The sequence below is a fragment of the Mustela putorius genome, unplaced genomic scaffold, assembly GCF_011764305.1.
Source record: "Mustela putorius furo isolate JIRA1106 unplaced genomic scaffold, ASM1176430v1.1 tig00000788_pilon_pilon_pilon, whole genome shotgun sequence".
Lineage (NCBI taxonomy): Eukaryota > Metazoa > Chordata > Mammalia > Carnivora > Mustelidae > Mustela > Mustela putorius.
Window position 1 is genome coordinate 2149125 of NW_025421481.1, and position 21556 is coordinate 2170680.

Consider the following 21556-nt stretch of genomic DNA (forward strand, 5'->3'; position numbering starts at 1 on the left):
TCTCCACTCAGCGGGAAGCCTGCTTCTCTCTCTCCCACTCCTCCTGTTTGTTTTCCTTCTCTCACTGTGTTTCTGTCAAATAAATAAATAACCTTAATTAAAACAAAACAAAACAAAAAAGCCTCAAAGGTAAATGACTCCTAAGATCTCACCACAAGTTGGGGGTGGATTGTAATTCTTAGGTTACTTCCTAGATTCTAAAGACCACTTCATCCCTCCAACTTCCAGTAGCTCTCAGAAAATACCCAAACCTTAATCTACTACTTAATGATGGTTCTCCCACTTACCAGTATTCTTAGCCGGCAACTCAAAGTGATATTAAGAGAGTGGGCTTTGATTCAGTCTTAAATGATTACGAACCAAGATTAGATACAAGTATATGAATAACTAGAACTGAATTGATCATTCTCAAAATAACCATACAACCACCCCAATGTTTATAGCAGCATTATCAACAATAGCCCAAATTTGGAAAGAGCCCAGATGTCCATCGAAAGATAAATGGATAAAGAAGAAGTCACACACACACACACACACACACACACACACACACACACACACACTGGAATACTATGCAGCCATCAAAAAAAATGAAATCTTGCCATTTGCAGTGGTGTGGATAAGGGTATTAGGCTAAGCAAAATAAGTCAGAGAAAGACAAATATCATATGATTTCACTCATATGTGGAATTTAAGAAACAAAACAGATGAACATAGGCAAAAAGGGTAGGATATATAAGATGAAAACAGAGAGGGAGACAAACCATAAGAGACTCTTAATCATAGGAAACAAACGGAGGGTTACTGGGGGGGAGGTGTGTGGGAGGTGGAGTAAGTGAGTGACGGGCATTAAGGAGGATATCTGATGTCATGTACATTGGGTATTGTATGTAACAGATGAATCACTAAATTCTACCTCTGAAACTAATAATACACTATATGTTAATTAAATTGAATTTACATCGGGCACCTGGGTGGCTCAGTGGGTTAATGCCTCTGCCTTCGGCTCAGGTCATGATCCCAGGGTTCTGGGATCGAGCCCCATATCGGGCTCTCTGCTCAGCGGGGAGCCTGCTTCTCCTTCTCTCTCTGCCTGCCTCTCTGCCTGCTTGTGATCTCTCTCTCTGTCAAATAAATAAATAAAATCTTAAAAATAAATAAATAAATTGAATTTACATCAATCAATCAATCTAAAACAAATAGCCACACAACCTCATAATCAAACATCACAACTTTTGGGGAAATATATTACTTCATCATTCTAAACAACAAACTAGTTGAGAGGAAACAGAACACTATTCAACTTGTTAAAAAGAAATCATTGTGACTTTCTTTAATGTGCCTGAAGGAGGACTGCATTTTCCCAGTTCTTTAAAATACCCAAACTATACCAAACCTCAAGTAGTATAATTTAACACATATGTTTCTAAATCTTTACAGATAGGAAATAATTTGCCTTCCAGGACATAAGAGAAACCCGTATCTCTTTCATGTTTCTTGTCCTTCTTTTTTCCAACTCGAGAATTACTTTCAACTTTTTAATAATAAAGACTTGAAGATGTTAAATTACTTGCTCAAGATTACAGATTATAAATCATAAGATGGAAACAAATACTTTTCTTTCTGATGCCAAGTGTCCTTGTCTAACTGCCTAACTAAAATAGCCATTTCTACAAGTAATATAAGCTCATAAAAATCCAAACTATACAGAAATATAGAGATTTAAAGGGTCCCTCTCTCCCATTGTAGCACACCTTGTTGGTTCCTTATCTGATATTCATTTCCACTTCCTTCTTCCTAACAGGGCCTGGATTTTTTTTTTTTCCCAGTTTCTTATCCTTCCCACAATAGCCAAAGGATTCCAAGGAGGTGGGCAGTTGCTGAGTCTGAGGTGTGGTTCTGATTGGTTTATTTTTAAATCAATGATCAAGGTCTTGTCGGCTAGGACAAGAACAAGCGACATATGTGACACATAGGGGACGTCACCTGCAGCATTTGTTCTTAAAAAGAGCGAATGCTTGTGGGTGTCATGAGAATGTCCTCTCAGATCTGCTGCTGCAGGGAGCACTAGGGACTGAGCATGGCTGCAGGTTCTGAGCATCTGAACCAAGCTTCCTAGGGGCTGCTTCCGGCCATGATGAGAGTGTGGCAGGAATGTTAAGGCTTGTTTCTGGGAGACCTGGGGTTCCTCTGGCAGGTGACTTTGACCTTCTCTGCCAAGGATGGGCAGTTTGAATATTTCTCCTGAAACTACTGCACCAATCCCCCAGGAGGGGAGCTGCCTGAGAACAAAGCCTAATCACTGGGAAAAGCAAAGCTGAAAGATGGAAAGAACCTGAGTTCCCAGTGATGATATGAGCTGCTGAGCTAATCAACCCCTGAATCCCTCTCCCCATGGACCTCTTGTTTTACAAGAGAATAAATTTCCTTATTATGTGAGCTACTGAGCTGGGGTTCTCTTTACTTGAAGCAGAAAGCATTGCCACTGATACAGTGGCACTTTCCCAGAAAGAACTTTTGATAACAGTTTACTATGAACTTTTCTGGTACCTTTACCAACATACATACCATTTTGCAACTTGATTTGTTTTGTAACCATGAATATACTATGTACATCCTTCCACATGGTTACATATATATCTTCCTTCAGCTTTTTCATGGTCACATAGAATCCTATATAGGGATGTGCCCTAATCGATGTGTTTTTATCCATAATCATTTATCTTGTACCCTTTTCCTGCATCAAAAGACGAGGAGAGAGACCCATTGGCAGAGTCCTCCCAAGAGATCAAATTACTACGTTCTTCCTCTTCCCATTAGAAATGGAGCCACGTTTAATGCAGGGGAAATATACTTTTAAATGCAGACCAAAGGCAGTCTGAGCAAATAAATGACTTAAGAACAAGAAAGGGCAGATGTTTGGTACAAGACAAGATCTCTCAGCAAGTCCATGTCGCAAAGATGCAGCCTGAGACTGTGTGCAGAAGAGGGGGTATTCCAGACTCTTCTAGCCTCCGGAGTCTTCTTCGGCCCTTTCCTCTTCCCTTCCTCGCTGATGCACTCTGTTGACCCAACTTCCTTGTCCGCCTTCTGGCGTGCAGGGTCCTGGGGGCTCCCGAGGGAGATGCGGAGTGAAGTTGGCTTATCCGGACAAATCATCCTGCAGGAAAAGGCTGGGACGTGCGGGATGAGACGCGAGCAAGATGCGATCTGCTTGACCCGCCGCTCCGCCAGACGCAGCCTGTCCGGCCTCCTAAAGCGCCTCCCCTAGGGCAACCGGCCCCGCCTCCAACACGCCCAGGCCCCACCCGGGTCCCGCCCCGTCTCCGCCCACCGCCCCGCCCCTTTCGTGGAATCCGGACCTCTGGCTCTGATGCTCCGCGTCCCTAATAGCTCTATATGGGGTTGTTTTGAGTCTGTAAACAAACAAACAAAAAAAAAGTGAAACAAAACGAAACTACCAGGAAGGTTTCATTGTAACGCACTGTTATTGTTAGAGCCAAACAGCCAGTGCGGTTCACTTAAGGTGAGCCTCCACCTTACCTTCTGAGACATGGAAAGGTCTCCAAATCCTGACCCCATCACAAAGGTCTGACGTTGAAGACTCATCTCTGCACCCCGATTCTCACAGGAACTGCTTCTGGCAAGAACTGCACTTCCTCGCCGTCCCAGGAGCTTCCCACGTTCCGCGCCCTGATTGCAATCTCTCTATCGACCTCAAACTGGGCCCGCTCAGAGGCAGATTGTGTCTGAGTGGGGAGATAAAATCAGCTGGCTTGACTTTTTCTGAGCTTTTGTAGGCCCGTCTACCTGTTATGGCAAAATTAGAATAGCACCCAACCACTTTACGCATTAAATATACTTTTTGGGTTTTGCTGTAAATGTTATTTGATCAAAATGGAGACAAGTGAGTAGATTATGCAAGTGTTTATATAAAAAGAAGGAGAGACAAAGATAAATGTATATTTACTAATTTGGAACAGAAAAGGACAATAGAACAGTATGCTTTCGAAAGGAACAGTTTTCTATAGAAAAGGGGAAGAAACGAATTAGAACAGAAGTAAAAGCTGATGTCTTTGAGTATACCTTGTTTTGTAGATTCAAGGAACCATGTAATATTTTATATAACAGTAAAAAAAAGGAAATTATAAAAAAGCGATATTTAATACTGCAAGTGAAATTTTTAAATTGCCTGCGTAACCACACTGTGAAGAACTAAGACCAAGATAACAACCAACACTCTGCGGCACATTCAGAGGGTACTAGAGGACCAACTCATGATTCTGAAAACCAGTAAGTAAAAGGAAAGAATCAGACATTTCTCTTGCCTTTTCTGTACAAATGCTACTTCAGGGTAACCAAATAATTGATGATGGGTTATTTCCTTTTTATAGTATCCCAACTATTAGAGGAATGATAGAATTAAAACATCACCATGTTCCAACTTTAGTGAATTAATGGGTCTAGCCAAACGATCACCAATGGTTGCAAATATCTCGAAAAGAACAACAACTAGACAAGGTGTGGCCTGAGGGAGACACAACTGAAGGAGGCTGCAAAAATCCCTCATCTGAATCCAGTCAAGTGTCTAGATTGTTACTAGTTACAGTCACATGTTGAATGAGCCATAAGGTGCCCAATAGCAAAATCCAGACTATAGTAAACTCCACAGGACAAGCAAACATAGTTTATTCAACAAGAAAAACTGCAAGTAACCAGAAGAGAGATGAAGGCAAAAACCCAATAGATTAGAAGTATTCGAGATACTAATTTGCAGTGAGCTGACGTTATCTGGCTCCTGATTCAAACAAACTATTTAAAAAGTCAATTCTATAGTGCGTAGGTGGCTCAGTTGGATAAGCATCTGCCTACAGCTCAGGTCATAATCCCAGGGGTTGGCAGGGCTCCCCGCTCAGCGGGGAGTCTGCTCGCCCTCTCCCTCTGCCCCTCCCCAGTTCACGGTCTCTCTCCTCTTTAGCTCATTCTCAAATAAATAAATAGAATCTTAATAAAAAAATTAAAAAGTCAATTCTATACATAAGTACGAATGTTTTAACACTGGCTAGATATTTGATGGTATTAATTTTTAAGTTGTTTTGGGGTTTTGAGGTTATATTTTAAAAACATTTAGAAATGTTGAAATATTTACAAGTGAAATGATAGGATGTCTGGCTCCCCCCCACCAATAATCCTGGGTGGAGGGGTAGGGGAAGAGGTAGAGGTAAAGATGAATAAGAGTAGATGTGTGTTGATGACTGTTGAAGCTGAGTGGAAGGTACTGGGGTTCATTATATACTCTTTTCTTTATATTTGTATTTGCTTGGAAATTTCAGTGGTAAAAATGTTTTAAGAAATCCTTTGGAAAGAGTTCTTAGAATTTTGCTCTTGTAATGACTTATGTTGAGTAACTCATTTAATCTGGCTCTGATTTGTTAGAAGCCCATTCATAGTTTGGAATGCTCTCCAAGTGGGAGAGTAATGTAATAACAGCAGTTAGTACACATCCAGTACTCAGAGTGTGCCGAGCTCAGTATCTTGTTTATTGAAATCTTGTCAGTAGTCTTCCCATTTTTTCCACAGGACTACAGAAGAGGAGGAAACGGAAGCTCAGAGAGATTGAGTAACTTGCGGGAAGTCACACAGTCAATGGAGGCATCAGGATTTGAACACAAGCAGTTTGGTTTCACGATCCATGCTCTTAACCACTATGTTAATCTACGAATTATTTTCCAATAGAAGAACCTTTTTTTGAACACTGGATTGAACAATTAATGAAGTTGACAAATGTGATATTTTGTACACATTTATTTAACATTTATTAACTTTTTGAGATTTTTTTTCCTTTGTATTTTAGAGCAATTTTTTTTTCAAGGTCCCAAATATATTCATAGGCCCAACTATCACACCAGCCTTATCCCCAGAGCCTCTCCTGCGCAGCGGCGTATAAGAGAGTCTGAGATCTAGGGCAGAAATTGATGAACTACCAGTACTTGAGCCTGATCCTCTCGTCCTGCAGATCTCTGGGTTGGTTTGTTTGTTTGTTTTAAGATTTTACTTATTTATTCGAGAGAGAGCGCACAAGCAGGCAGAGTGGCAGGCAGAGGGAAAGAGAGAGGCAGGCTCTCCACTGAGCAGGGAGCCCAATGCTGGACTCTATCCCAGGCCCCTGAGATCATGACCTGAGCCAAAGGCAGACACACAACTAACTGAGCCACCCAGGTATGCACAGTCCCTCCCTTCCCGCACCTGTTAGTTTAGTTTGTGCCTTAATACTTTGAAAGGTTCTGTCCAATGGGATTCCTGGCTCTAACTTCTATGTAGTGGCCAACGGTGTGTGGCAATAGCCTAACCAGCGGGCAATTACAAAAATAGCTTTTTTTTTTTTTTAAAGATTTTATTTATTTATTTGACAGAGATCACAAGTAGGCAGAGTCAGGCAGAGAGAGAGGAGGAAGCAGGCTCCCTGCCGAGCTGAGAGCCCGAAGTGGGACTCGATCCCAGGATCCTGGGATCATGACCTGAGCCGAAGGCAGAGGCCTTAACCCACTGAGCCACCCAGGCGCCCCCCAAAATAACTTTTTAATTAGGTCTTAAATCAGGCCTCCACATGGTCTGCCCATGGATTCCTCCAACACTGCAGACAGGCAGGGGGGTTAGGGGATCCTGGGCTCCCTCCTACCCCTCTGTCATCTTGTTGTGTCTTATCTTCCACTTGAGGTAGTCTGGTGCATTAATTTTAGTATCAGTTAATCTTCCGTAAAGGTTTTGAGCTGGGAGGAAGGGACAGAATGTACTTTTCCCTGGGCCCTCACCTGCTAGGGAGAACTACTAGCCACAGTCCTGAAAGATAACTATGAAAATGGGATGAGAATGCATTCTAAGCATGATTTAATGAGAATTCTGTAATGCACCAAAAAATAAAAAGGTAAACGTAGACTGACTTGAATATTAAAATGGCAGAACTTTAAACTTCCAGATCAATCCCTCCTCCAAAATAATATCTTTTTTAAAGATTTTATTTATTTGACAGAGAGAGAGAGATCACAAGTAGGTAGAGAGGCAGGCAGAGAGAAGGGGGAAGCAGGCTCCCTGGCCGGTGCCAGGGCTTCATCCTAGCGCCCTGAGATCATGACCTGAGCCGAAGGCTGAGGTTTAACCCACTGAACCACCCAGGCACCTCTCAAAATGTATGTTTAAAAAACTTTATTGAGGGGCGCCTGGGTGGCTCAATTGGTTGAGTGTCTAGCTTTGGCTCAGGTCATGATCTCAGGGTCCTTGGATTGAGCCCTACATTGGGCTCCTTGCTCCGTGGGGAGCCAGATTCTACCTTTCTCTCTCTTTCTGCCTGCCTCTCTGCCTACTTGTGATCTCTCTCTCTGTGTCAAATAGATCAATAAAATCTTAAAAAAAAAAAATCTTTATTGATAGCAAGCCCGAAGGATTTTGGTTCTGTGGTTTCATGCACAAGTGAATTGACAGCTCCAAACGCTAAGCCTTCCAGCATTGGTTCTCTCCTTTGTTAAAGAATAAATAGCAATAATCGCGCCTCAGATAAACCTCATTGGCTACGATACTGCCACTGGTGCCTCTTGTTGAGTTGCCTCTCTTGGTCCCTGCATTGCCCTTAGAACCTTAAGACTTCTCTGGAATTCAACAGTTGACCTGTTCAATCCTATCTAGTTTAGGAAATTTTAAAATGGCCCAAGGCAAATAAGACTCAGCCACCAGAAACACAATCTGGTATCACTGAGAAGAAAAACAAGAAAAGGACAAAGCCATGCTGCACTTTATCTTGCAAATATCTATGTTGCTATTTGCATCAAGCCAGTTGAAAGAGGTTTGGTACGCAAATTACGTACGTTCTTACCTACGGTTTTTGTGCAAGAGTCACGAGTGTGCTAGGCAAGGTTTTTCTGAGCATGGTGGTGGTGTGGTATGGGGAGGGATGAGTTAAACTGAAAAACGAGATATGACAGGTGGAGGAAGCAGGGTGAGCCACCGTGTTGCACAACCATGGGGGGGGGTGTCAGTCATTGGAGTCTCGCTGAATGTTGCCCCCTGGGATTGATTGTATAGAGCTCTATGTGTGCCCCGGGACACGGGGCAAACACTCAGTAATGGTTGGTAGAACCTCCAACCTCGCTGAACGGCAAAGGATGGTTTCATCTTCTTTTAAATTCAAATCTAGAGATAAGATAAGTATTGCCTAAAGTGTGGCCCCTAGGCCGGTAGTCCTAGAGAAATGTTTTCCCAGAAAGGGGAAGAGCTGCAAGCAAATTAACCCTCACGGGAATCATAATGCACGTTTTGGTTTTTTTTTTCTTTAAAGATTTTATTTACTTGTCAGAGAGAGAGGGAGAGCGAGCAAGCACAGGCAGACAGAATGGCAGACAGAGGCAGAGGGAGATGCAGGCTCCCTGCCGAGCAAGGAGCCCTATGTGGGACTCGATCCCAGGACGCTGGGATCATGACCTGAGCCGAAGGCAGCTGCTTAACCAACTGAGCCACCCAGGCGTCCCTATAATACAGGCTTTAAAAAGTCCTGCAGTTAAAAGAATTTTTTCTTCCACTTTTTTTTTTTTTTTTTTTATTTGACAGAGAGAAATCACAAGTAGATGGAGAGGCAGGCAGAGAGAGAGAGAGGGAAGCAGGCTCTCTGCTGAGCAGAGAGCCCGATGCGGGACTCGATGCGGGACTCGATCCCAGGACTCTGAGATCATGACCTGAGCCGAAGGCAGCGGCTTAACCCACTGAGCCACCCAGGCGCCCCTTCCACTTAGTTTTGACCTCAGAATTTCCCATCTCACTTGCGCATAGGATTCTCCTTTCCCTCCCTTTTTGGAAAATATAATATTTCTACAGACACTTAAGAAACGCTCTACCAGAGCATCTCAACGTGTGTAAACCGTGCTCTGTTCACGATCCTCAAATCCAAAATTGAAGGCTGTTTTCTGAGTTTGCCCGTGGGAAAAAAATAATGTTATTCATTTATTCATTTATATATTCATTTAACTAACATTTATGGAGTGTCTATATTGGTCCCTATGCTGGGAATAACAAAAGATGCCCTAGCCTTCCAAGAATTCATGGTGAAGAGAAGACAGAATGCTGAGCAATTACAACACGGCAGGAGAGACTGCGATAGAGCAAGCACGTGCTGCCTCACACACGCCATCATTCACGTGGTCCTCCAGAGCCGCTGGGAGGGGCAGGGAGAATCCGCCTGGCCAGGGTGTCTCAAGCTATTTGTGGTGAAGATCCAGCTGGGTTTGGTGATCTTACGATTTATTATAAGTAATAGATATTTGGTCTTCCTAAAACCCTTAGAATTGTTTAAGTAATAAGAGGAGAAAAGCGTCTTGATGTTTGCCACCAAACCCCTTTCAAACACAGCTGAGTTTGTGTCATCGAGTGACTTTTGGAAAGCCCCTAAGGATGGGGGCTGGTTGCCAGGGGAACCAACCAGGTGTTTAGAGAGGTGCGGCTCTCAATGCAGCAACCAGCCACCCCCACCCACCGTCAGAGAGGAGAGAGGGGTGGAGATCGAAGTCAGCCACCAACGGCCAAAGTTTAATCAACTGAGCCTATGTGTAATGAAGCCTTGTAAAAGCCCCAAAGATGTGGGTTTGGAGATCTTCCAGGTAGGTGACCATGTGGAGGTTCTGGAATATTGGTGCCCCTAGGGAGGTCACACCAGCTCTGTGTCCCTTCCCATGTAGCTTGCCCTGTGCTTCTTTTCGCTCAGACGGTCCATCTGTTTCCTTTACAATATCCTCTATGATAAGCTGGTAAATGTCAGTAAATGTTCCTTGAGTTCTGTGAGCAAATTAACTGACCTCAAGGAGGTGGGGTCATGGAAATCTCCAATCTACAGTTCATGGTCAGCAGCACAAGTGACAACACGGACTTCCAACTGACGACTGGAAGGGAGGAGAGATGGTCTTGTGGGACTGAGCTCTGCCCCTGAGGAATCTGACACTATCTACAGGTAAATGGTGTCAGAACTCAGTTGAATTATAGGACACTCAGCTGATGTTGGAGAATTGCTTGTTGAGATTGGAAACACACACACACACACACACACACAGTGGGGTTTCTCTTTTTCAGTCTACTGTGAATTGATACCTTTGCAAAAATACATTAAAAATGTATTACGAAGTCAGTGTGATACGGCCATAAAGAAAGACGTATAGACTAATGGAACAGAATTGAGAGTCCAGGAATAAACCTTCATGTTTATGGTTAATTGATTTTCTGTTTGTTGTTCCTGTGCCAAAACAGTTCGATGGGGAAGCAGAACTCCTTTCAATAAATGGTGCTGGAACAATTGGATATTTACATGTAAAAGAATGAAGCTGGATCCCTCCTTACAACATGCACAAAAATCAGCTCAATATTGTCCTAAATGCAAAAGCTATTCTATTTTTTTTTCTTAAGGATTTTATTTATTTATTTGAGAGCGAGCACAAGTACAAGAGAGCACGAGTGGGGGTAGGAAGGAGCAGAGGCAGAGGGGAAGCCGATGCCCACTGAGCAGGGAGCCCGAACAAGACAGGGCTCCATCCCAGGACCTTCAGATCATGACCGGAGCTGAATGCTGACGCTTAACCCACTGAGCCATCCAGGTGCCCTAAATGTAAAGGCTACTCTTAGAAGAAAATACAGGAGTAAATTCTGAAACCTTGGGTTAGGCAAGTTCTTCTTAATAGAGCACCAAAAATACTAGAGACAAGAGAGAAAAAATAGATAGCTATATTTCATTAAAATGAAAATCTGTGCTTTGAAGGACACCATCAAGAAAGTGGGGAAAAGGGTGCCTGGGTGGCTAAGTCGTTATGCATCTGCTTTTGGCTCAGGTCATGATCCGAGGGTCCTGGGATCAAGCCCCGCATTGGGCTCCCTGCTTAGCAGGAAGCCTGCTTCTCCCTCTCTCATTCCTCCTGCTTGTGTTCCCTTTCTCGCTGTGTCCCTCTCTGCCAAATAAATAAATAAAATCTTTAAAAAAAAAAGAAAAATAAATTTTTAAAAAGTGGGGAAAAAACCCCCATAGAGTGGAAGACAATATTTGCAAATCTCTTATCTGATAGTAGATCTATACCCAGGATATATAAAGAATTCCTACCACTCAATAATAAAAAGGATAAATAACCCAATTTTTAAAATGGGCAAAGGTCCAAAGAGACATTTCTCGAAACAAGACATACGGAGGGCCAAAGATAGGAGCAGGGTTTAGGAAAACTGATAGGAGACAAGGTATTTCCCCCACGTCTGCAACATCAGGAAACCATTAGCTCCCAGACCTCAAGAAACAAGGAGATGGAATTAATAGTTCCAGAATCTATGGAGAGTAGCAGAAGGAAGGGGCTGCCCAGACAGGAGTGTGCTCTGGTAGGAGGACGCAGCAAACCCGCAGCTTCCAGCAGGAAAGAATGGGGGAAGTAAAAACCCAGCCCCACTCTTCCTGCCTTTGATCTCTTGCTAGGACCTCCCGCATTGGCAAACCTAATCGTGAGTATGAGTTCCACAGTTGGAAGAATGTGGTGGAAACAGGCCTGGGCTGGGTGATTAAGTGATTTAGGGAGTAGGAGGCAGAGGTAACGCATATGCATGGGCTATGGATATGGAAGATTGAAATGAAACAAATATTAAAGTGAGTGGCAGGGAAGGTAGGAACAAAGCATAAGACTGATTTGGATGGGATAACATTCGCTCTCTGAGCACCAAGATGTTCTCCAAGGGGCAGATCCAAGGGGGCAGTTCAGTTTGGGGCAGAAGTGACCCCAAAACTGTTGCATAGGCTGCTGACTTAGCAGGTTTCAAGCTTTGCTTTCAGCCGGAGTCAACAGGCTTTTTCTTAAAGGAACAAGTGGGGAAGTGTTTTAAAGTTCTCCACACAACTCCTCAGTGTCCACAGCCATAGATAACACGTGATAAATCGCGTGGGCGTTTCAACACACCTTTCTTTATAAACACGGGCAGCAGGTCTGCAGGCCCCCGTTTGCCAACCCCTCCCCTGGACTCCTCGGAACGCTGTCATCATTTTGCCTTCAGATGGGTTTGAAGGAGCTCTTCTCCGGTCTGGCTTCCGACAGATGAGCGGCTGGACCTCTTTTGGAGAACCAGCAGTGAATGGGACAGAAGCGTGGGCTTGAATTCCTATGGCGGTGGGAGGAAGAAGGTGCTTGTAACTGACGAGCCGCTAAGAAGGGAGGCGGGACAGGGATTTCCATCTCCAACACCTCGATTTCAAATATTTTCCTGAAAAAATGTTAGTTTAAAGGAAGGTTTCCTTTTCTTGCCGGGAATATACCCTGGTTTGCTGAAATGAAGATGAAATCACGCAAACCTGTCCCTGTCTCACTGTTTGGTCTCATGGAGATGAGGGAACCATCTCATGGGTAACCAGAGGGATGATTATTGAATGTTGGAAATGAAAGGCCAGTTCACAGTCTCTCCCCCTCTGGACTCCTTTCAGTGCATCTCTCATTCTCTGTACTGCCACCTCCCTTGGCTCTCTCTTGGATACGAGCCAGCCTCGTCTCCCTCCTTATAAGCTCTGTAATGATTTCTTGTGCAGTGCGCATCACCCACAACTGTGGTGGAGAGGTGGGTATATATGTTAATCCAGATGAAAGGAGCTAGCGAGCAGCATTGCAAGGGTCAACATTAACTTCTCCTTTGTGGTTATTATTCCTGGAACATTGCTAGGCACAGGGTGCGTTACTCAGGACTTATTTTCTAGGGAGGAAAACCCAACTTGGACTGGCATAGACAACATGTAGAACCCAAAACCAGACCTCGTAGAGACCCTCCTCTGTCTCTCCTCTCTGCGTCTCTCTTTGTGTGCTGCCTCTCCATGGGGCTGGTGGCCAGGCACGTGACAGCCACCAGACCAGCTCCTGTCAGCTTTGATACCAGAGAGAGAGTGACACCTGCTCGCCTTTGGTGTCAAACTTACAGTCCTGGGTAAGGAAGGGTTTTTATTTGGGGTAGTTGGAGGTCAAACTAGCATCAGTGGACGAAATTCGGGCCTGTCATCAGAGCTCAGTCAGTTTGCATGAGTGCAAGGAATAGTGTTATAGAAGAAAGGGGCTGAGGCAAATGAAAGAAACCATCACCCCCAAGCAACTTAAATTTCTCCCTCCCCACCTCCAATCAAGGTGTTGGAGAGGCCCAATGAAGATATGTGTGCTGCCTCCAAAGACCACATGGGCTGGGTAAGGAGTTCCTAGCCTTTGAGCTAGAAGATCTCAAGAATTTCTTAGCAATTCAGCAAATCAATCTGTGCCATTGACAGTAAGCAAACAAAGGTGGGAGAGTACTTCCCAGGCAACACAATGCTATTTTGCGATTTTGGAAGGATAATCAAAGCGGGGAATGTGCCAAGTGGGGAGGGACATCCTTTCGATTTCATAAAACTCAGCAACTTCTCAGAGTGCGGTCATAAATGCCTTTTAAAAGGACTATCACTCTAGGCTCAGAAAATTCAGTCATGTAAATCCGATCTGTGCTTATATTTTTGTATCTTTTAATTGGGTTGGGCTCTCATTGAACTCCATCAGTGTCAAGTCAAATGTATGGGTGTTGGAATGGTCTCTCGCTTGGAGACAGGGGAAGTATTAGAGTCCTGAGGACAGGTGATCATAACCTCCACAGAACCTGCCAGATAACTTTGTCCAGGTGCTTGTCAGTGGCCAAAGCTTTCCAGGTGGAATTACTTATCATGCAAACCGAGAATAAGCTTAGGTACCCATAAAGCAGGAACATAAAGAAATGAGACCCGGGGCGCCTGGGTCGCTCAGTGGATTAAGCCGCTGCCTTCGGCTCAGGTCATGATCTCCGTGTCCTGGGATCGAGCCCCGCATCGCATCGGGCTCTCTGCTCAGAAGGGAGCCTGCTTCCCCCTCTGTCTCTGCCTGCCTCTCTGCCTACTTGTGATCTCTCTCTCTCTGTCAAATAAAATAAAAATAAAATCTTTAAAAAAAAAAATGAGACCCATGAAATGAGGAAAGAATATTTGGGAGGAAGAATATGATGTTGAAAAACATATCAAGGTGCCCATTTTGGAGAGACCCAGAACTTTTGGGAATTTTATCCATGTATTTTGCAGTGAAGCATCTTTTTTATTTTGAATCACATATGGGAGACGTGGCATCATAATCTTTTTTGGTGCTTAGAGCCACTAAAAGAGCTCATGGGATGCCTGAGTGGCACAGTTGGTTAAGCATCTGCCTTTGGCTCAGGCCATGATCCCAGGTTCTGGGGATGGAGCCCAACATGGGGGCTCCCTGTGCCACTGGAAGCCTGCTTCTCCCTCTGCCTCTGCCTGCCGCTCCCCTGCTTGTCCTTGTGCTCTTGCTCTCTGTCAAATAAATAAATAAAATCTTAAAAGGAAAAAAAAGCTTATTAGGAGCTGTCCTGGACCCAGAGGTGGGAGGGAGGTCTGTGGCCTCCTATTTCCTCCCCTCCAGGGACCTCTCTCGGCAGTTTCTTCCCCTCTGGGGCTCAGCCTGCCTCATCACCCCTTCCTGGTAGGACCATTCCCGAAAGTCCCTATTAAAATTTACTGCCCTTTTATTCCTTCCCCAGGCACCTCTAATCCACAGTGATGATGGTGTTAATGATGACATAGCATATAAATTACTCCCATAACTAGGTAAACTAGATAACCTTTAAAGATGGCAGGATTCCAATGCAATAAAGAAATATTAATAGCTGTTACACTTCCTAAGGAGTCACAGTCATTCTCAGTTTTGATTTTTTTTTTTCAGTTGTCCCCATCTCAATAATTCTAACAATGGTAACAATGGCTAACAATTTGGGGCATTTTTCAATGTTTCGATGTTTCAATTTTCAGGCACTCTTCTAAGCTTTTTTCTAACTCATGCCTCCCCACAAGCCTGAGTTATGTGGTTATCTCCAAAATGGACAAGGAAAGGCATCACTTCACAGATAAGGAGATGAGGCATGCAGAGGTTATGGAGCCTGTGGACGTGAGGTCACCCACCGGTAGCTGATCGCACCAGGATATCATACCAAGGAGTCTAGCTCCAGAATCCTCCATGCGAGTTAGCCAAGCCAACAACTCAAAAGTAAACCATATTTCTTCATTGTTCTTTTTTGGCACAAAAATGTTCGAAGTCTAGAAAAAAAAATGAAACAAGATGAAACCAGAGAGAGAGACAAAAGCTAAGAGACTCTTAATCTTAAGAAACAAACTGTGGATTGCTGGAACAGAGGGGGGTGGAGGGGATGGGGTAACTGGGTGATGGACATTGGGGAGGGTATGAGTAGTAATAAGCACTGGGTATTATATAAGACTGATGAATCACAGACCTGTATCCCTGAAACAAGTAATACATTACATGTTAATTAATTGAACTTAAATTAAAAAAAATATTCTACCTCTAAAATGTATTGCCAGTCCATCTACTATTCTCCATCTCTTTATCTCCAGCACTGCCACCAAAGAAGAAACCACTATAAGATATCATCAAGAAGTGAGTTCTTCCAGAACAGGGTCTTTGTTCCTCTCTGTCTCCCCGGGGCTGGTCGACACATGGTAGACATATAATAAAGATGGACAGCATAAATTATTTCCTAACTGAAATCAAGGAGCATGCATTGAACACCTATTCAGTTTTTCAGAGAAAACTGTTGATTCTCAACAGATTTACTTGCAGGTTTTCCCTTGCAAGTGTTCATATAAATATATAGACTTACAAAATTGGGATCGTATTATGTATCTTTTTGTAGTTTGCTTTGTTCTCAATGTTGTATTCTGAACATCTTTCCATGTTATTAAAAGTTCTTAAACTTTTTAAGTGGTATAACATTCTACTACTTCAGAAACCCAGTTGTATTAGTTCTCTATTTCTATGTAACAAATTACCCCAAAACTCGATGGCTTGAAACAACAAACGATTATTACCTCACAGTTTCTGTGGGGCAGGAACCTGGAGTGGCTTTGGCTCAGGGCTTCTCAAAGAAGCAACCAGGATGCTGGGTGGGCTGCGGTCATCTCAGGGTTCAAACGGGGGAAGAACCACTTCCAAACTTACTTGGCTATTGGCAGAATTCAGTTCCTTGCTGGCTGCTGGTTGGAGACATCAGTTCTTTCTCCCACCATTGGCAGATAGGGGAAGAGACAGACACCTACAGGTATCTGTTTATCATCTATCTGAAGAGAAAATGAGAAAGGGTACTCAAGAAAACTCAGAGTCTTTTTATAATCTAATTGTGTCTGATGTACTCTGTTTATTAGAAGTGAATCAGTTAAGTCCAACCCACACTCTAGGGGAGGGAATTACACAAAAGTGTGAATGCTGAGAGGTGGGGATCACTGGGGGCCATTCTGGAGTCTGCCTACCACATAGTTTTTCCCCAATTTTTTCTACTGCTAACATGCTCTTCTGAATATCTTATTCCCTGCATTACATATTATTTTCTTATGACACATTTATTGACTAGAAGGGTAAGAACTTTTTTAAAGGTTGATTGATTGATTGATTGATTGATTCTTTGGTCCATTGAGGCATTTTATTTGCACGTATGTATCATGTCCCTAGAAAAAGAGTCCCAGGATTTCCCCCACTGTGTGTTTTCGTCTTGCCTCTTCATGGTCCATGAGGCCAGCTGAGGTTGTCAGTACAATGAAACCAAACTGGCGGGACGCGAGCAGGTTATTCTGCCCTTTTTCTAGATCTTTCAGTTGTACATCAAATCTGGGGCTGATCACTCCACATTTGTTCAACCTGCCTGTGAGGTTCACAGCAATTTTCCCCTCTCTGTGAGCATCAGTGATTTCAAATTCGCTGGTGTAACCGTGCTTCATCATCACCATGAGAAACCGGACAATGACTTTGGAGCATGGCCTAGCAAGAACCAGGCGGTTGCCTCTCTTCTCAGCTTTGTTAATGCTTTTGAGAGCGTCTGCCAAGGCATTCATGCACACCATTATGGCGGCAAGGAAAGATGGCGGAAAGAGCAGATTTATTTACTTATTTTAGAGAGAGCACAGGAGCAGGGTTTGGGGGAGGGGAAGAAGGAGAGGGAGCAAAGTAGACTTCCTGCTGGGTGCGAAGCCCCACATGGGGCTCCATGCCTGGACCCTGAGATCAAGACCTGAGTGGAACAATCAACCACCCAAATGCCCGGAAGGGTAAGAAAGAACATCTCAAAGGCTGCCAATGCCTGCTGACTGATAATTGCTTTCTAGAAAGCTTCTCATCCTCTGTGGATGGGAACACTCATCTCACCACGTCTTCATCATCTTTGTTGTAAAATTCTTTGCTCATTTGAAAGATTTCTTTTTCTTTCAGTTTGCATTTGAAGGTAAGCCTTCCCCCTCCAGACAAGTTTATTAGCCATTTGTATTTTTTCTCTTGTGAGTTTTCTATTTTATGTCCTGTACATTTTTTTTTTAAGATTTTTATTTATTTATCTGACAGAGAGAGAGACAGCGAGAGAGGAAACACAAGCAGGGGGAGTGAGAGAGGGAGAAGTAGGGAGTAGGGATGTGGGGCTCAGGATCCTGGGATCATGACCTGAGCCTAAGGCAGACTCTTAACCATCTGAGCCAGCCAGGCACCCCTATATTTGTTTATCTATTGAAGATTTAGGGCTTTTCTCATGAATTTGTATGTGTTTCACACATAAAGATATTAACAATGGCCAGAATTTGGGGGGGGGATAATGGTTTTACTGAGATATCATTTAGAGACACCACAATCAATTTTAGAACATCTTCATCACCTCAGAAAGAAACCCCATACCCTATAGCTACCACTTCTTACTTTCTCCTCCGCCTTCCATCCCTAAGGGCCCATTAGTCAAATTTCAGTCTCAATGGATTTGCCTACTCTGGTGATATATATATATATATATATATATATATATATATATATATATTTGTTTGACAGAGATCACAAATAGGCAGAGAGACAGAGAGAGGCAGGCGGGGCAGGGGGAGCAGGCTCCTTGCTGAGCAGAGAGCCTGATGTGGGGTTTGATCCCAAAACCCTGAGATCATGACATGAGCTGAAGGCAGAGGCTTTAATCCACTGAGCCACCCAGTTGCCCCTATATTTGTTTTATTTTTTAAAATATTTATTTATTTATTTGAGAGAGAGAAAGAGAGGGAGAGAGAGAGACCATGTGGGGGGAGGGGCAGAAGGAGAGAATCTCAAGCAGACTCCCCTCTGAGCAGCGAGCCAGAGTTGCCACTTGATCTCACGACCCCGAGATCACAATCCCAGCCAAACCCAAGAGTCAGATGCTCAGCCAACTGAGCCCTGGAGGTGCCCCTATTCTGGGCATTGAATGTGAATAAAATGACCTACTCTGTGATCTTGTGTCTGGTTTCTTTCCCTTTAATAATGTTTTCAAGGTTCATTCACGCTGGAGCACATATCTGAACTTCACTCCTTTCTGTGGCTGAATAATGTTTCATGGTATGGATAGACCACACTCTGTTTATCCATTCATCACTGGATGGACATTTGAGTTATTTCCGTTTCTGGCTATATGAATAATACTGCTATGAACCTTCATGTATGAGTTTTTGTGCAGATATATATTTTTTTCACTTTCCTTGGGTGTATACCTAGGAATTAGAATTGTGGGGTCAGTTAATAATTCTATGTTGAACTGTTTGAGGAACAGCCAGACCCTTTCCCCCAACGGCTGCTGGTACTATAATTCTGCCAGCAGCATAGGAGGGCTCTGATTTCTCCCCATCCTCAACAACACTTGCTACTGTTTATCTTTCTTATTATCGCTAAATTAATGAGTCTGAAGTAGTATCTTATTATGGTTTTCATGTGGATTTCCCTTACGGTCAATGCTGTTGAGCATCTTTTTATGTGCTTGTCGGCCATCTGTATATCTTCTCAGAGAAATGTCAGTTCAGATCCTGTGAATCGGAAGGATTTTTTTGGAGGGATTGGGGCCAGAAGGAACCTGCAGTGGGGCGAGACCGAGACAGAGTGGTAGATTTGGGACTTGGTTCCCCTGCATCCAGCTGTGTGATTTCTGGGTTTCTGCAGCTCTTTCCCTGTTTGCAAGTCTTTAAATGGGGATAATAATAACCCCTATTTCATGAGGTCATTGCGGGGCTGACCTGAGACAACAACACATGTAGGATTTTGCAGAGCACCTGATGCACTGAAAACAAAATGAATGGGAGCTCTTCTCATGGTTTGTAAAGGTAACATGATACGGACTGTGTTTCAGGAAGATTAATCTGGGCATGCTGTTAGAGTAGATTAAAGAGAGATTGCAGACAGGGTCGCCAGTGCAGAGGAGACCGAACAGTTGAAGCAAAAGGACATTTTCTGGGCTTCTTTCCCTAATAAAGACAAGTTTTCCTCTAGTCCATGGCCTGAGCAGCCCTAGAAACAAGGGATCTTGTTGCTTTCTCAGGTTGATCAAAGATATTTTCAAAACCACTTAATTAACTCACTAATCCAGGGGGAAATAGTGATGAGTATGTTTTGAATATTTTGATTAACACTTCATAATAACTTGGAGAATTTTAAATATGTTTATGAACTGTTTCTCCAGAGAGAGATGACATATCAGGCTTTAGTAATTTCAGGGTCATTTACATTATCAATTAAAATACAGCTTTATCCAATGCCTGCTCATGCATTCAGTTCTATATGGACCTATAGAGCTCCCAGTATGTGCCAGGCACTGTTCTAGCACCATGTATACAGTGGTGAACACAAGGTCTTTGCTCTCAAAGAGTTCATATCTTAATAAGGTGAAATATTAAAAATCTATTCAGTCAACAAATATTTATTGAGTACCTACTATGCGCTCAGGATGCATTGGTGAACAAAATGAGCAAAAATCCTTGTCCTCATAGAACTTATATTCTAATGGGAAGCAATAGAAAATAAGCCATTAGCAAAATAGGTGAGGAAACTCTATACTTTGTAAAAGGTGATAAGTATCATTAGAAAAGAAAATAAAGCAGTTAGGGGAGAATGAGGATAGGGAGCCAGAACTGCGACTTCTAGATCAGGGTCAGCCTCATTGAGAAATGGATAGAGCTGAGAGAATGAGCTATGTGGATGTCAGAGAGAAGAAGGTACCAGGCAGATGGGACAGTAAATGCACAGGTCGTGAGGCAGGAGCATTCCTATTAGAAATAAGGAGGAGAAGGGGAGTGAGCAAAGTAGAGGGAGAGTGGAGAGGGGATAGATCCCATAGGGCCTTGCCCAGTGAAAAGGCCACCATTCATTTCTGAAAGAAACAAATAAAAAGTGCAGAATATATTTCTTGCTAAGCAAAGAACAGCCGCGTTGTAACGCAGAGCCTGTGAACAATGAAATCTGTGGTCGTACGTGGTGTTTTGGAAAGTGTGGGTTCAGAGATTCCCCCTTTTTGAAGCTGGACTGTTTGGGGGAATGAGTCGACCTTTAGCTAAGGAAGCAGGATTACTGGAGTGTGGCTGTCGCTGATTGGCTGACTTTCTGAAGCCGGTCACCGAGTGAGAGGTTGTCCCTGATTGTTGAAAAGATTCTGGTTGTTAACTACGACCAAAGAACAATTAATCGTTTCCTTTGTTCAACTTAGAATGAACACACTTGTCACCTTCCGCTTTGTAAGCCCACCCTAAAAGCTTTGTCGTTTACTCTGAGGGAACCTGGGGAGGTTCTGGAGGATTTCTGAGCAGAAGCGTGACAGGATCTCATTTACATTTTCAGAGAATCACTCTGGCTGCTGTGTAGGCAAGGGGGGTAGCAGGGAGACAAGTTAGAAGGTCACTGCCGTCATCCTGGCAAGAGGAGAGATATGGCTTGAGCCATGGTGGTAGTCATGGGGGAAAAGGGGAGGGGCCCGCATTTTGGATATATTTACAGACCGTAAATAAACAAGACAATCCAGTTCGGCTGAGTAGATTGGCCTGAAGAGAACAGTGTTTACCTTCACATAAGGTGACATGACTAGATGACATTACAGAGTAACCAGGTGGGGCTACTTTAGGAGGGGTGAGGGAAAGCCTCTTTGAAGAATAAGACCTCAAAGATGAAAAGGAGCCAATTAAGACCTTAAGACAAGAGCCATGTGTGTGTGTGTGTGGCAGAGCCAAGACCAGTGTGTGTTGAAGGTAGAAGGGGGAAAGAATGGTGTAAGTGGGGGAGGGAGAGAAAAGCAGAAGCCAGATCCTTCCAGGCCTCGACTTCAGAGAACGGACAGAGAAGAAAGGGGCAAGAATAGAATCAGGAAGTTGGAAACAGAGACCATTCATTCTATACTAGACGCTACCATCACAGAAATTCTATGAGGCCTCATTAAAGTCATAAAGGAAAATCCAACCCGGAAGTCTTCCTTGTGCCAAGGATCCTGCTTTGTTGTTTGCCGAATTATGGCTCATATAAATAATGGTATAAGTTAAGAGGCAGCTATGATGTGTGGACCAGTAAAAGAGAAAATCACTGATCCTCTAACCTTTAATGAAAAGTCTAGATTAGCCTAGAAGCAATAAAATATCTGAACAGTCAAGAGAAAAAAAGGAAAGTCTGGATTAGTCTAGATAATGTCTTTT

General features: G+C 43.4%; 1 protein-coding gene across 1 annotated transcript; it reads right to left on the bottom strand.

Moving 5' to 3' along the window:
- Positions 1–16564: 16564 nt before the first annotated feature.
- LOC101691458 (40S ribosomal protein S15a-like) lies at positions 16565–16963 on the bottom strand. The gene has a single exon (XM_045084851.1). The coding sequence runs from the start codon at positions 16955–16957 to the stop codon at positions 16565–16567; it is 393 nt and encodes a 130-aa protein (XP_044940786.1). The 5' UTR covers positions 16958–16963.
- Positions 16964–21556: the final 4593 nt, after the last annotated feature.